The 17,500-nt window shown below is 39.7% G+C and overlaps 1 protein-coding gene across 3 annotated transcripts in view; it reads left to right on the top strand.

Annotated features, from left to right (window-relative positions):
• Positions 1-17,500, top strand: part of VEPH1 (ventricular zone expressed PH domain-containing 1) — a 236,175-nt gene that overhangs the window by 68,243 nt on the left and 150,432 nt on the right. For all 3 annotated transcript variants that reach the window (XM_011959026.1, XM_011959028.1, XM_011959027.1), the window contains one exon: positions 5,975-6,141. In XM_011959026.1, coding sequence (XP_011814416.1) covers positions 5,975-6,141 — 167 coding nt within the window. The remainder of the gene's footprint in view (positions 1-5,974; positions 6,142-17,500) is intronic.

Here is a 17,500-nt window from a genome sequence, read left to right as displayed (position 1 = left end):
TAATTTTGCTTTGCTCAAAAATGTTTGTTACAACTTTAAGGACAGCTACCAAACGGACATAGACATCCAAATAGAAGGAACAGGGGGAATTTTTAAAGAAAGACTTGATCTATTAAAAAAAAAAATCAATGAAGAAGGAAAAAAAGCACAAAGAAGGATAAGTTAAAAGTACAATATTATTTGCTAAAACTAAATCAAAATATATCAATAATTACCATAAATGTTAATGAAACACATTTTCCAGTTAAGAGACAAATATTTCTGTTTGTCATATAGAAATATTTTAGGCTGGGTTCACTTTCAGGATCTCAGTACTTTGGGATGCCAAAGTAGGAGGATCACTTGAGGCCAGGAGTTTGAGACCAGCCTGATCAACATAGCAAGACCCTCATCTGCACAAAAAATTTAAAAATTAGCCTGGTGTGGTGGTGTGCACCTGTAGTCTCAGCTACTCAGGAGGCTGAGGCAAGAGGCAGGAGATCACCTGAGCCTGGGAGGTTGAGGCTGCAGTGAGCTATGATCACACCACTGCATTCCAGCCTGGGCGACAGAATGAGACCCTGAAAAAAAGGAAAGGAGAGAGAGAGAGAGAGAAGGAAAAAGAAAAGAAATATTTTTAAAATCCAGCTATACATCACTTACAAAAGCTACACATAAAACATAAAGTAGAAATGTTAAAAGTTAAAAACTTTAAATTGGAGGGGAGAAAGAGAACATATTAAGCAAGTACTATTCAAAAAAGCTAGCATAGCAATAGTAACATCACTAAAAAATAGACTTAGGCAAAAGAGGATAGTTAAAATTATCATACAAAGAAATACAGGAACGATACAAAGAATAACAGGAAGATATCTCTGAATTATCTAGTAATATAGTTTCAAAAAATACAAACCAAAGATTGACAGAATTGCAGGGAGAAATGGGCAAATACCTAATCATGGAGGGAGATTTTAACATAACTGAGAAGTTCATCTATATCATAACTCATCATTCAAATGCCAAGAAAAGCCTGCCAAAGGATACAGAAACTTAAACTACGTAATTTAAGGTTTGATATAATGAAATATATAGAGTACTGCCCAGATAGTTCGATGGGCAAGTTCTACCAAACATTCAAGGAACACATAATCCCCATCTTATACAAACTGCTTCTGAGAATAGAGTGTTCAGGAATGTGCTAAATTCGTTTTACATGTCTACTAAGTATGATACCAAAAAGAGACAAGGACAATACAAGAAGGGAAAACTGCAACCTGTCTCATTAAGAATGTAGATGCAATAGCTCTAAATAAAGCATTAGCCAAACAGACACAGCAATATGCATAAAAATACACATTATGCACAGCAATATGCATAAAAATATATCATTAGCAAGTTGAGTTTATTCTAAGACTGTAAGATTGGTTAAATGTTAGAATAGCTGTTAATGTATTACATTAACAGTTTATAGGAGAAGAATAATCATATCAACAGATGAGAAAAATGTTTGATAAAATTCAACACTCAAAATAATCAAACTAGAAAGCAGACAGGAACTTACTTAAACTGAAAAAAACATAAATACCAAAACCTATAGAAACAGATACATATGTAATTGTAAATCCATGGTAACATACTTTTGAAAACAGGAGTTTTTTCTGTTTTCAGGGTACCTGTGGACCCTGAAGGATACCTGTGGACAGTGACTCTATTCATCGAAGCGTGTATTGGAAGTCCCTGCCCGTAAAGTAGGACATAAGGACATAAGGAGAAGAAACATAAGGATTAGGATGGAAAGAAATAAAGTTGTTATCATTTATCATGAGTGGATCATCCACATACAGAAAAATCTAAGAGACTCAAAAGACATTATTAATAAGAACTGAGCAACTTTTGTTGGATATAAGATCAACATATAAAAATCTATTGCTTTATTAATACCTGCACATAAATAGAAAACACCTTTGAAAATAAAGTTTTCATTTACAGTAGCTACAACAGCTATGGGATACCTGAGCAACAATTTAACGTAAGACACAGCTAATTATAACACCTTATTTAACTGGTATGAGATGGTATCTCATTGTGGTTTTGATTTGCATTTCTCTGACGGTGAGGGATGATGAGCATTTTTTCATGTGTCTGTTGGCTGTATGAATGTCTTCTTTTGAGAAGTGTCTGTTCATATCCTTTGCCCACTTTTTAATGGGGTTGTTTGTTTGTTTCTTGTAAATTTGTTTGATTTCTTTGTAGGTTCTGGATATTAGCCCTTTGTCAGATAAGTAGATGGCAAAAATTTTCTCCCATTCTGTAGGTTGCCTGTTCACTCTGATGGTAGTTTCTTTTGCTGTGCAGAAGCTCTTTAGTTTAATTAGATCCCATTTGTCAATTTTGGTGTTTGTTGCTGTTACTTTTGGTGTTTTAGACATGAAGTCCTTTCCCATGCCTATGTCCTGAATGGTATTCCCTAGGTTTTCTTCTAGGGTTTTTATGGTTTTAGGTCTAACATTTAAGTCTCTAATCCATCTTGAATTAATTTTCATATAAGGAGTAAGGAAAGGATCCAGTTTCAGCTTTCTACTTATGGCTAGCCAATTTTCCCAGCACCATTTATTAAATAGGGAATCCTTTCCCCATTTCTTGTTTTTGTCAGGTTTGTCAAAGATCAGATAGCTGTAGATGTGTGGTATTATTTCTGAGGACTCTGTTCTGTTCCATTGGTCTATATCTCTGTTTTGGTACCAGTACCATGCTCTTTTGGTTACTGTAGCCTTGTAGTATAGTTTGAAAGTCAGGTAGCATGATGCCTCCAGCTTTGTTCACACCAGTTAGAATGGCAATCATTAAAAAAAATCAGGTAATGACAGGTGCTGGAGAGGATGTGGAGAAATAGGAAAACTTTTACACTGTTGGTGGGACTGTAAACTAGTTCAACCATTGTAGAAGACAGTGTGGCGATTCCTCAAGGATCTAGAACTAGAAATACCATTTGACCCAGCCATCCCATTACTGGGTATATACCCAAAGGATTATAAATCATGCTGCTATAGAGACACATGAACATGTATGTTTATTGCAACACTATTCACAATAGCAAAGACTTGGAATCAACCCAAATGTCCATCAGTGACAGACTGGATTAAGAAAATATGGCACATATACACCATGGAATACTATGCAGCCATAAAAAAGGATGAGTTCGTGTCCTTTGTAGGGCATGACTCACAGTTGACTCACAGTTCCACGTGGCTGAGGAGGCCTCAGGAAACTTACGATCCTGTCAGAAAGCGAAGGGGAAACAAGGCATATCTTACATGGCAGCAGGAAAGAGGGAGAGTACAGGGGAAACTCCCACTTTTAAACCATCAGATCTCATGAGAACTCCCTCACTATCAAGAAAACAGCATGGATAAAATCACCCAAATGATACAACCTCCTCCCACCAGGACCCTCCCTCAACACGTGAGGATTACAATTCAAGATGAGATTTAGGTGGGGACACGGAGCCAAAGTATATCACTGGTTAAGCCAAGGAAATAAAATCTCTCCTAGAGCCTCCAGGAAGGAACCCAACCCTGGGCACACATTTGATTTTACGTTAGTGAGACTTATGTCAGACTTCTGAACTACCAAAATATAAGAGAATAAATTTGTGTTATTTTAGGCCACTAATTTTGAGATAATTTCTAATGACAACTATAGAAAATGAATACAACTGCTTCACAAAGAAATTTTGGAACATCTACAAAGTCAATTCCTAGGGACATACCCAGTGCTTTGCCACTTAACTATGTGGTCCAGGGACCATTAGTGTCACCTGAGAGCTGGTTAGAAATTCAGACTCTCAAACCCTACCTCCAACCTGTTGAATCAACATCTGTGTTTTAAAGATATGCCCAGTGACTTCTAAGCACATTAGACTCAGAAACACTACACTATGAAATATCTCTCGTTTTTTGCACAGAGACAGTTATTTCAGCATTATTGATTAAAGCAACAAATAATAATAACAACATAATGTCTTTCAATCACAGAATGTATATAAATAAGTTGTTGCATATTTATACACTGGAATAACATATGGCTGTGAGAATAAATGAAGGAGAGCTTCTTGGAGGTACAACTTCTACAAAATGTTGAATAGAAAAAAATAAGTTGCAAAGGGATATGTAGAGTATGATGGTATTCATATAAAATTTTAAAACATCCAAAACCATACTATAAAATGTTTATTGATATATACGCATGTAATTAAAGTGTAAAAATACTTATGGAGATCATAAATACTACCTTTAGGATGATGGTTGCCTCTGGGGAGAAAACGAAACAAATGGGATGAAAAGCAATTATGATATAAGGTTAAGTTTTGACAAATCTGGTTGGTAGTCACACCAATGCTTCTTATATTATTGCCTACATTTGTTTGATGACTTGAACTATTTCATAATTTAAAAGAAGGTATTATTTACTAATGGAATTTATAAGATTTCTGCAAAAGTTCTGCATTTATTTTTGTATTATTTGATTGAAATTCAAGTCAGCTGAAAATGACTAATCTGGGGTTTTTCCCTTCAAGGCTGTCAGGGCCTGTAGTGAGGTTTGTAACAAAATGCCACACAACAGTTTCCTGTCTTAGACGGGAACTACAGTCCCTTTTAACATGACCGTTTTTAGCAGTTGATCAGTATGTCCTCATAACTAAGTTCTATGATCTAATGTGGGCTGTACAAATTAGGTATTGCATTAAAAAAATTCCTGATCTTTTAAGGAGACACTCATAGTAAAATAAACAGAAAACAAAGCAAATTGTTGAAAATTAAATTATTGAAAATAAATACTGGTAAACACAACATTTTAAAGAAAATTGTAAATATTTCCAACAACTTGTATTCTGGAGAACATGATAAAATGTGTTTTAGACTTATTCTATGAACTACATGTGGGAAAAAAAATTCTCATTTTTTATTGTCTCCCAAATTCATTCAATTTTATCCAGAATCACGCTTTCATTAAATTTAGATATTGATATTCTGAAAATTCTGGCCTTCTTTCTTTAATAATTGTCTTTTATATATAGGCATGTTCCTACCATTTAATGAAGGTCCATATATGTGTAATTCATGCTTATTTGATTCTTTCTGTGTATGGCTTCTTATACACAAAGTCAAATTTAAAGTAAAAGTAAATAGAGTCAAGAAAATTATTGTTCAAGAAATCCCTAGATACAATTCCCCTGAGACATTTAAGTACTTGTGAGGATTTTGAGAAAAAAAAAAAATCCATACCATAAAGTGATAAGCAGATGTTGCCCATATGTTGATTGCAGATAAGTTTCTATACCTTATGTAATATATTTCTTGAGGTTTTGCCATTATAAATCTAGTTGTCTATACATATCTTTGAGGAAATTATGTGTGACAAACCAGCTGAGGCTAAACTTCCCTTGAAATAGTGCAGAAATTGTGGATTTAAATTTGCATTACTACTTCTTAAACTATTCATAAAATAAGCATAGTTTCTGTATATGAGTTGACTAAATTATGATTCTGTATCTTCCAGGAATGTGAATTCATTCCTCTGCACCTTTACTGTTGTTCAGTTTCATTTAGGTCCATGATTACAGCAATGCTTAGCTTTCATTTAAACATCATCCAAATTTTGTTTATCTTCAGTAATTCTTTATTGGAACTGTTTCCTTCTCAAGGGTGTAGTCTGATTACTGTCAGAGTTCCTCTATCCCCATGGTGCATTACTCAGGAAAATTTTTCATTAGTTAATGGTGCTGATTATATCATAAAATATTTCCTTTTGTGGAATCAGTGTAAATCACGTTTTAATCTCAGAATAAGGTACCATGTTATTTTTAGCAAAAGAATTGGCCATCAGTCTGTGCTATTTAATGTGTAAGTGCCAATATTATTACATTGGTAATAATGTTATTTCTGTTGCTCATGGCTTGATAAAGTCATCATTTCCTTTATTGTTCCCTTAACAGGTAACACCATGTTGTTGAGAGTGTTACCTGCTGTGTATGAAAAGCAGCCTCAGCCAATTAATAGACACCTGACAGAACTCCTGGCCTTGATGTCTCAGCTGGAACAGCCAGAACAGTACCATCTACTACGGCTTTTGCATGTAGCAGCAAAGAAAAAACAACTCGAGGTAAAAAGTACATTGTATATGTCATGGTCCACGCAACCAGGCATGTTTCTTTGTGTGTGAACAGCATATGTGCTTAGGCTTTCCTGTCTCATATATTTATACATGTCCATTTTTAAGTGAAAGCACTCATCTACTTATTATATTTGTATAATGAGAAATTGGCTCATGAAATTATGGAGGCTAAGAAGTCCCATCTGTCATCTGCAAGCTAGATGCCAAGGAAAACCAGTGGCATAATTTCAATTCAAGTCTGAAAGCCTGAGAACTGGAGAGCCGATGGCATAAGTTACAGTCTGAGAACAGAAGAAGACCAATGTTCCAGCTCACAAAATCAGGCAGAGAGAGTAAATTCTCTCTTCCTCCACCTTTTTGTTCTTTTCAGGCCCTCAGATAATTGGATGAGGCCCACCCATATTGCAGGGGCAATCTGCTTTATTCAGTCAACCCATTAAAATGCTAATCTCATCTGAAATCACCCTCACAGACACACCCAGAAATAATGTTTAATAAAATACTTGGGTGCCCCATGACCCAGTCATGTTGACACATAAAATTAACCATCGCAGGCCAAGCACGGTGGCTCATGCCTGTAATCTCAGCATTTTGGGAGGCTGAGGTGGGTGAATCACTTGAGGCCAGTCCGGACAACATGGTGAAACTCTGTCTATACAAAAAATACAAAAATTAGCAGGGCATGGAGGAGGCACCTGTAGTCCTAGCTACTCAGGAGGCTGAGGTGGGAGAATCACCTGAGCCAGGGAAATTGAGGCTACAGTGAGCCAAAATCATGCTACTGCACTCCAGCCTGGGTGACAGAGTGAGACCCTGTCTTAAAAATAAAGACATAAATAAATAAAAATTAAAAATTAAAAAATTAACCATACAGATACAGTAATAAAAAGCAACAAATGGGTCAGGCAGAGTACTGGCTCATGCCAGCACTTTGGGAGGCTGAGGCAGGCAGATCACGAGGTCAGGAGTTCAACCAACATGACCAACATGGTGAAACCCTGTCTCTATTAAAAATACAAAAACTAGCTGGGCATGGTGGTGCGTGCCTGTTATTCCAGCTAGTCAGGAGGCTGAAGCAGGAGAATCACTTGAATTCAGGAGGCAGAAGTTGCACTGAGCCAAGATTGCGCCACTGCACTCCAGCCTGGGCAACAGAGCAAGACTCTGTCTCAAAAAAATAAAAAATATAAAGAAGAATTAGCCGGGCGTGGTGGCAGGAGCCTGTAATCCCAGCTACTCCGGAGGCTGAGGCAGGAGAATCGTTTAAACCCAGGTGGCAGAGGTTGCAGTGAGCTGAGATCGAGCCACTGAACTCCAGCCTGGGTGATACAGTGAGACTCTGTCTCAAAACAAACAAACAAACAAAAAAAAAGGCAAGAGACGTGCGAATCTGTAGCTATTGTAGAATGGCGTTAAAGAAAGTTTAATGTCATCATGCAGTTCTAGGAATCTGTAGTTTCTCAGGTAAGACCAAGAGAAAGACCTACACTTAACTTTATTTGTGAATTAATCAGCCTATAGTGAGAGCAAAGGTTCATTTCTCAGATAGCAAATCAGTTGTTATTCTTTGGATTCAAGTAGAATATTATAACAATTAGGATGCTTATGATTATCAGTAATAGAACACCCAAAACACAATAGTTTCATCAATGATAGGAATTTATGGCTAATGTGATGGGAAAAAAATCAGATGAGGTTTGGTTCAAAAATAATGTGAACAAACAATTTCTCTATTTTGATTTCTCAGATTTGACTTCTAGGCTTCCATTTTCCACAGGCTTTCTCCTTGTCATTTCCAAGTAGGTGCTAGGGGCTCTCTTGGCACTATGCTTCTCCTACATCTATCACTGCCACCAACACCTAACAGAAGTCTTGATATTCTGTCTGTTTAGGATACATGCTGTACCTCTAGAGCTTCTCTTGAACTGGAGGATACACAGACAGAAACTAGAGGATGCCAGGAAGAGGGAATTCGAAATGGATTCTGGAGGGTACCAATGTGTTATTCCGTTTTCATGCTGCTGATAAAGACATACCCAAGACTGGGAAGAAAAGAGATTTAATTCAACTTACAGTTCCACATGGCTGGGGAGGCCTCAGAATCATGGCAGGAGGCAAAAAGCACTCCTTACATGGTGGCAGGAAGAGAAAATGAGAAACCCCATGCAAAAGCAGACACCCCTGATAAAACCTTCAGATCTCATGAGACTTATTCACTACCAGGAGAACAGTATGGGGGAAACCACCCCCATAATTCAAATTATCTTCCACTGCATCCTTCCCACAACATTTGGGCATCATGGGAGTATAATTCAAGATGAGATTTTGGTGGGGACACTGAGCCTAACCATAACATTACATCCCTGGCCCATCTAAATCTCATTTCCTCACATTTCAAAACCAACCATGCCTTCCCAGCAGTCCCCTAAAGTCTTAACTCATTTCAGCATTAACACAGAAGTCCACAGTCCAAAATCTCATCTAAGATAAGGCAAGTGCCTTCTGCCTATGAGCCTGTAAAATCAAAAGCAAGTTACATTGGATAAATACAACTGTTCCAAATGGGAGAAATTGGTCAAAGCCAGGGGCTACAGGTCCCATGCAAGTCTGAAATCCAGCAGGGCACTCAAATATTAAAGCTCCGAAGTGATCTCCATTGACTTCATGTCTCGCATCTGAGTCATACCAACGCAAGGGTTCCCATGGTCTTCGGCAGCTCCACGCCTGTGATTTTTCAGGGTACAGCCTCCCTCCTGGCTGCTTTCACAGGCTAGTGCCCCAGTAGGGACACTGTGGGGAGGCTCTGACCCCACATTTCCCTTCTGCACTGCCTTAGCATGAGAGCCCTGCCCCTGCAGCAAACTTTTGTCTGGATATCCAGGCATTTCCATACAGCCTCTGAAATCTAGGCAGAGGTTCCCAAACCTCAATTCTTGACTTTTGTGCACCTGCAGGCTCAACACCTCATGGAAGTTGTCAAGGCTTGGGGTTTGCACCTTCTGAAGTCATGGCCCGAGCTGTACTTTGGCCCCTTTCAGTCACAGTGGGAGTGTCTAGGACACAGGGCACCAAGTCCCTAGACTGCTCATAGCATGGGGGCCCTGGGCCTTGCCCATGAAACCGTTTTTTCCTCCTAGGTCTCTGGGCCTGTGATGGGAGGGGCTGCCATGAAGACCTCTGACATGCCTTGGACACATTTTCCCCATTGTCTTGGGGATTAACATTTGGCTCCTTGTTACTTATGCAAATTTCTGCAGCCAGCTTGAATTTCTCCTCAGAAAATGGGTTTTTCTTTTCTATCACATTGTCAGGCTGCAAATTTTCCAAACTTTTATGCTCCACTTCCCTTGTAAAACTGAATGTCTTTAACAGCACCCAAGTCACCTCTTGAGTGCTTTGCTGCTTAGAAACTTATTTGCCAGATACCTTAAATCATCTCTCTCAAGTTCAAAGTTCCAGAAATCCCTAGGGCAGGGGCAAAATGCTACTAGTCTTTTTGCTAAAATGTAACAAGCATCACCTTTGCTGTAGTTTCCAACAAGTTTCTCATCTCCATCTGAGACCACCTCAGCCTGGACCTTATTGTCTATATTCCTTTCAGTGTTTTGGTCAAAGCTGTTCAACAAGTCTCTAGGAAGTTCCAAATTTTCCCACATTTTCCTGTTTTCTTCTGAACCCTCCAAACTGTTCCAACCATTGCCTGTTACCCAGTTTCAAAGTCAGGTCCACGTTTTTAGGTGTCTTTTCAGCAACGCCCCACTCCACTGGTACCAATTTACTGTATTAGTCCGTTTTCATGCTGCTGATAAAGACATACCCAAGACTGGGAAGAAAAAGAGGCTTAATTCAAGTTACAGTTCCACATGGCTGGGGAGGCCTCAGAATCATGGTGGAAGGCAAAAGGCACTTCTTACATGGTGGCAGTAAGAGAAAATGAGGAATATACAAAAGCGGATACCCCTGATAAAACCATCGGATCTCTTGAGACTTATTCTCTACCATGAAAAACGTTTGGGGGAAACTGCCCCCATTATTCAAATTATCTCCTATTAGGTCCCTCCCACAACATGTGGGAGTTATGGGAGTACAATTCAAGATGAGATTTGGGTGAAGACACAGAGCTAAACCATATCAACCACATGTGTGCCCAGTGAATATGAATGGTTAGCCCAAGGTTATTCAATTATGGTTGTCCCATTTCTTTATAATTTCACTATCCACCACTTGAAGAAAAATCAATGCTAAAGTGAAGACTGGAACATTTGTATTCAACATCCAAATTATTCAAAGAAAAGCAAGAAAGAATAGTTGTATGCATAATTAGCCACAATAGACTGCAAACTCCTTTGACAAGAAATGATTTCTTCTTTCCTCTGTATCTTAGACTTTTCCACAGTATCTGATAGTGCTCAATAAACATTCATAGAACCAAACTGAGAACAAATATAGAACCAAATTAAACAAGGTGATAAATGCTTTGCAAATGGCATAAACAGAGAGAGGGGGTAATGAATTCTACTTTAGGGGGAAATAGATGCCATGAAGTCCCACAAAGGGGGTGACATCAGAGCCATACCCTGAAAAATGCATACTTTTATGCGGATGATTCAGAGCTGGGAATCTTGGATATTGGAGAGCAGAATTCATAGGAAGCTTCAGGAGATGAGACCAACAAGGATGACGAATGCCTGAGCCTCGCTCCCAGGGATTTTGGTTCAGTAGGTTCAGTAGACACAACTGGGGACCCAACTGTGTCTTTTTTACAAGTACCCATATGGTGCTGCTGCTGTTGCTTCAAGGGACCACACTTTGAGTAGCAAGGCTAGAGCTCAGGCAGAGGACTGGGGGGTTCTGTGTTACTGGTATGCACTGTCCCTTTTGCCCCTAGAGCAATATGTCATTATTTTTGCAAGACTGTTTCTTTTGGTGCACAATAGACTCCTTAAGGTACATAGGACTCTTATCTACATATTCATATGCACTCCCTAGTGTAGTGCTGGGTCACATAGTATGATTTGAATAAAAAGTTATTGAATTAAGAAATGAACAAATTAACAAGAGACAAAAAGAGTGAAGACATGAAGAACCAGGAAAACTCATGCTGTGAAAGGGGAAAAAGTGGCTCAACAGGGTCAAGGTCCAGAGAAGTAAAAAAGACAAGAGGCAGGCATTGACCTTGGATTTGGCAATTGGGGCTCATCAGTTGTATCTTTTTTACAAAAGGCAGCATTTGTGAGGTGGAGTGGGAGAAGTCAGTCATTTATTGTGGATTGCATGTGGAAGGGAAGGTTAGGAAAGGACCATGTGAGTATGGACTGCCAATTCAGGAAGTTTAGAAGAAACAAGGAGGGTTAAAGACACAATAAGAATAAGGGATTGAAGATGCGAGAGGAAATAGGAGACAGAACAAGGTGCTGGAGGAAGATGGGAAATGTATTCCAGAGCACAAGTGAGAAAACCAATTTTGGAAAGGACTCACGACAGAAAGGATGAGCAAAACTGCCATAGAGTTTGGGTTGAGGAGTGGAGTTGAAGGATTATTGGATCACCTCGAACAGAGGTCCCCAACTGGGGAAATAACTGGGCAGCTTCCACTTCCACTGTAGAGAAGGCTAACAGAGGAGGAGTTTCCTCAGTGCTGGTCCCAGCAGGCAGGGGAGGGTGGACAATAGCACTAATAGTGACTGAGCTCATACCATGTACCAGGCACTATGTAGGTGTATCACAGACATCTCATTTATTTCCTACAACAAGCTTTTTATTTTATAAATAGAGAAGCCAAAGTTTGGAGAGGTTATTAAGAACAGTGGTGGTACCAAAGGGTGACTTGGTGGCTGAGGTGGCTTTTCACATCCACTTCATCTTTATCAGCCTTTCAACTTTCATGTCCCGCACTGACCATCAGAGTCATACTACCTTCCCTAAAACCATCCTAAAACCATCTGGGCCTCACACTAGCTAGGTCACTTTCCCAAAGCCAGATAGATCAGGCCAAGCTGCAACACAAACCCAGTCTAATTCCAACCAATGAAATCTTTTGACCTCAACACACTGAAGAATCAAGGCTGTAAGGCTATGGCTTGTGAAGCAAATGAAAGTTCCAGAAGATACAGGAGAAGGTGAGAACGGGAGGGCAGTTGGAGGGTGGCTAGACAAGAGAAGGAGAGTAAACAAAATGAGGAGAGGGTGAACTCATGTTCTGCTAGGTATTGTGGGTGCTGCATGTGGATCCCAGAACAAAGAGGCCAGGGTTTAGGGAGCACCTAGAGTGATGTGGATGGACCCCACCCATGCCAGGATCCTACCTGGGGAGAAGAAGTTGTAATGGGGGGGATTGTGGAGTCCAGTTTCCTGTCAGCCCTACCTTCATGGTAAAGCAGCCTCTCCACTTGCCTCCCTCAGCTCTTCGTGCTCTGTTCCTGCTGCCAGCACCCCTAGAACTAGAGTGCACCCTTGATTTCAAAGGTGCCACAGGTGGTACAATACAGAAACCACCTGATTCACCTTCTCTCTCACCCCTTCCTTAATTAGACAGTGAGCAAGGGAGATGGAAGGAAATGTGGAGAAGTGGTTTACTGAGAAGGGAAATAAATGGCGACAACCAGAAATTTAGACTGAAGCTTTCAAGTTAAGCTTTCATTTCAGGCAAAAGAGGAAGCTAAATAAGGAGGCTTTGACTTTGTGAAACTGGAATTCAAGTAAAGCTTCTGTTCCTGCATTAAAGCATTCCTGATGCTGTGTAACTTGGAGGTAAACTGAGTGGGCTCTCTAGGGAAGGCAATGTGCAGGGATGTTTCATGTGTCCCGAGTGCCCTTCTCACTACTCACCCTCTGTGACCTGGGATAACATGGTTTTCCAGGGCCGGAGGATCAACAGTTGGCCCTTGAAAAAAAATTTCTCTACATAAAGCTGACTAGTCCATGAGACGTGAAGGTAGCCTCGCTTCAGCATCCACGTATCTGTGAGCTCCAGGATGTGGCTAACTGAGCAGGTGGGTCCCCTTCCTCTATCATTGCCCTCTCAGCATCCTACTTTTCAGGACACTATCCTTGTCAGATGGGAGGAGGCAGTTCATGGCTGGTAATTTATAACTGGTACCTCCAGAGAATTCTCAGGATCCATTTACGGAAATAGGCTGGGTGGTCAGTTTTCCAAGTGGCCTTTGTGAGAATCAAGTCTGTAATCTCGGCTGCTGTAAACCATGCTGTAGTCTAGCCAACGAAAGGAACAGAGTTTAGTAACACATATAAGCACATCTGTTGTTATCCCTGGGACATTAGCTTCTAGCCCCAAGCACACAGCAATGAGTGGCAGGAAGTGGCAAGGGCAGTCTTCCGGTGATGAATGTTCAGACACAGAGGAGCAGCTTTTGTGATCTGTTCCCTAGAGGAGAGAATTATTTTCTAGGATTTTCACACAACAATGTAGAGCAATCCTATTCACACGCCTAATCGAGGCCAACAATACTCAGGGTCCCTTTTGGTATTTATTTAAAATAAGAAGTCTTTTACAAAATGTTAAGAAGATGGAGTGCTGGAATATATACACTGTTCTGAAATTTAGAGCAGAACTATGGTTTTTGGAATATATAATGTTTTTCAGTATGGTGGGAATTAGTAAACAAAAAGAATGGCAATCATTTTGTAGATTTCTAGAGATTAGTAGATTCTTAATGCTAGCCAAAGTAATTACAAGATAAAACTGGGCATGAAGACTAATTGAAGAGGAAGTGTGTGCCGACACATGTGTGTGTGTGCATAATTGCTTTTTTTTCTCCTTCAACTTTTAAGTTCTGGGGTACATGGGCAGGATGTGCAGGTCTGTTACATAAGTAAATGTGTGCCATGGTTGTTTGCTGCACAGATCAACCCATCACCTGGTTATTAAGCCAAGCATGCATTAGCTATTCTACCTGATTCTCTCCCTCCCCGCAGCCTCCTAACAGGCCCCAGTGTGTGTTGTTCCACCCCTCCCACATCGTATGCTTGTATTCTCATCGCTCACCTCCCACTTATAAATGAGAACATGAGGTGTTTGGTTTTCTGTTTCTGCATTAGTTTGCTGAGTATAGTGGTTTCCAGCTCCATCCATGTCCCTGCAAAGGACATGATCTTGTTCCTTTTTATGACTGCATTGTAGTCCATGGTATATATACGCCACATTTTCTTTATCCAGTCTATCATTGATGGGTACTTGGGTTGACCCCATGTCTTTGGTATTGCAAATGGTGCTGCAATGAACATATGCATGCATGTATCTTTATAATAGAATGATTTATATTCCTTTGGGTATATACCCACTAATGAGATTGCTGGGTCAAATGCTATTTCTGGTTCTGGATCTTTGAAGAATCACCACATTATCTTCCAAAATGTTTGAATTAATTTACATTCCCACCAATAGTGTAAAAATGTTCCATTTTCTCCACAACCTCGCCAGCATTTATTTCTTCTTGACTTTTTAGTAATTGCTATCCTGACTGCCGTGGGGCAGTATCTCACTGTGGTTTTGATTTGAATTTCTCTAATGATCAGCGATGTTGAGCTTTTTTTCATGTTTGTTGACCACAAGAATGTCTTCTTTTGAGAAATGGCTCTTCACATTCTTTGCCCACTTTTTAATTGGGTTGTTTGGTTTTTTTTTCTTGCAAATTTGTTAAAGTTCCTTGTAGATTCTGGATATTAGACCTTTGTCAGATGGATAGATTGCAAAAATCTTCTCCCATTCTGTAGATTATCTGTTCACTCTGATGATAGTTTCTTTTGCTTTGCAGAAGCTCTTTAATTAGATCCCATTTGTCAATTTTTGCTTCTGTTGCAATTGCTTTTGATGTTTTCATCATGAATCTTTACCTGTGCCTGTGTCCTGAATAGTATTGCCTCGATTTTCTTCTAGGGTTTTGATTGTTTGGGGTTTTACATTTAAGTTTTTAATCCATCTTGAGTTAATTTTTGTATAAGGCGTAAGTAAGGGGTCCTGTTTCAGTTTTCTGCATATGGCTGGCCACTTCTCCCAGCACCATTTATTGAATAGAAAATCCTTTCCCCCTTGCTTGTTTTTGTCAAGTTTGTTGAAGATCAAATGATTGTAAATGTGCAGTCTTATTTCTGAGATCTCTGTTCTGTTCCATTGGTCTGTGTGTCTGTTTTTGTACCAGTACTCTGCTGTTTTGGTTACTGTAGGCTTGCAGTTTAGTATGAGGTTGGGTAGTATAATGCCTCCAGTTTTATTCTTTTTGCTTAGGATTGTCTTGGCTATTTGGGCTCTTCTTTGGTTCCAAATGAATTTTAAAATAGTTTTTTCTAATTCTGTGAAGGTCAGTGGTAGTTTAATAAGAATAGCATTGAATCTGTAAATTGCTTTGGACAGTATGGCCATTTTCACAATATTGATTCTTCCTATCCATGACCATGGAATGTTTTTCCATTTGTTTGTGTCCTCTCTGATTTTCTTGAGCAGTGGTTTATAGTTCTCCTTGAAGAGGTCCTTCATTTCTCTTGTTAGCTGTATTCCAAGGTATTTTATTCTCTTTGTAGCAATTGTGAATGGGAATTTATTCATGATTTGGCTCTTTGCTTGCCTGCTGTTGGTATATAGGAATGCTAGTGATTTTTGCATATTGATTTTGTATCCTGAGACTTTAATTGCTCAAAAAATTTATTCTTTACATAAGATTTAAAATGTCATTGCTATAAATTAAGTTACGGCACTGTCTTCAGGTGGCCATATCCTCAAGGTGCACATGGTCTGGGAGAGGTATCCATAAAACTTCAATGACAAAATGCCAAACTCGTAAATAGACTGCTATGGGACCACAGAAGAGGAAGTGACTAATTCTACCCAGGAAAAACCAGGGAATTCAGGGCGGAGGCCCTATGCTGGGCTACTTGGTTTAGAGCATTCTGTTTGGGCCCTTCTTTACTTGCACCCCCAGTTCCCATCTACTCTTTGGCCCACTAAACTCAATTCAGGTAACTGAGACCTTGGAATTCCTTTCCCAGGTATCTCAAACCTGCTTCCAGGACTTGTGAATACTTGGTCCTTGGGTCTGTTCTCCTGAGAACAAGCCATGCCAACAGTTGACCCCATATTCTTGAGAGGTAGCCTAGAAGAGCTTGCATGTGTGGACTGGGGTGTTCACATGCAGGGCAAAGCCAGGGTTGGAAATAGAAGAGAAGGTATGGGACAAGGAATGGGGACTGGGAGACATCTCTCCTTATTTTCTTTCCAGAGGTCAAACATTCTAAATTTAAATCAAGCATCACAGATTGTTAGAAAGGCACATTTGTCAGGGAGGAGGATAGAACATTTTATATAGCAGCTGAGTATTTGTGGTGTGAAGGACTCTGCTTGTACCCTAGTGTCAGGTCCTGCATGTGTTAGGGTGGGTGGAGAGAAGATTTCCCAGAAGTAGAGATTTGAGATCGAATTTGAAAGTACAAAATTTCTCTCTGTGTTCAAGCCACTGTGGGTGATCAGTGCCATGTAACTGGGTCATGGGGGAAGAGTCTGCAGATAGGCCCATCAAAAAAGACACCGGAGTCTGGAATACCATGGCACTGGAATTTTGGCCATGGGCCATGAGAAATTTTTGAAAGTCTCTAAGAGAAACCTGAGGTGATCAGATCGGAGTTTGAGGGCTATGAGTCTGGTGGCAGTGAGGAGCCTGAACAGAAGGCAGAGAGATTTGAGGCAACAAGGCCAGTTTGGTAGCTTTTTCAGCTGTCCATTGTTTACAGCCTGAACAAAGTCCATGTCAGCTTGCTCTCTGCAGCCAGAATCTTATTCTTAGTGGCTACTTGGCTCTCAGTGAAGCCCACCATTCCCTGCGTCAGGAAGGCAGCTCTCAATGAGGAAGCACTGAAGACACCAGCCTAAGGAAATGCCCTATGTTTGGAAAATAAAATTCCTTCTAATCCAAGAATAATCTATCTAAAACCCAAAGCAGACTTGTCTCTCATGTGTGGATACACTTCAAGAAATATCTATCTTTTCTATCATTATTGTAATGAACTTTAGGCTATTCGGAATTCTGAGTAAAAAATATCAACTTTTGTTGAATTTGTAAAATTGTTATTATTTAATTTACATTGTTCAGGGCTTCTCTTCCCTTGCTCTTTCTGTGGATTCAACTATGCCCAGGTGTATGTATTTGCCTGGAGCGTCTTTCTTTCTCTTTCTGTCTTCTTTCTTTTCTTTTCTTTCTTTCTTCCTTTCTTTCTCTTTCTCCTTCCAGCCTTCCTTCCATCCTTCATTTCCTTTCTTCCTTCCTTCCTCTCTTCTTTCTTTCTTTCTTTCTTTCTTTCTTTCTTTCTTTCTTTCTTTCTTTCTTTCTTTCTTTCTTTC

This window comes from Colobus angolensis, unplaced genomic scaffold (assembly GCF_000951035.1).
Source record: "Colobus angolensis palliatus isolate OR3802 unplaced genomic scaffold, Cang.pa_1.0 Scaffold48, whole genome shotgun sequence".
NCBI lineage: Eukaryota > Metazoa > Chordata > Mammalia > Primates > Cercopithecidae > Colobus > Colobus angolensis.
Note: the sequence above shows the minus strand (reverse complement) of the source record. Positions and strands in the feature narration are given on the sequence as shown.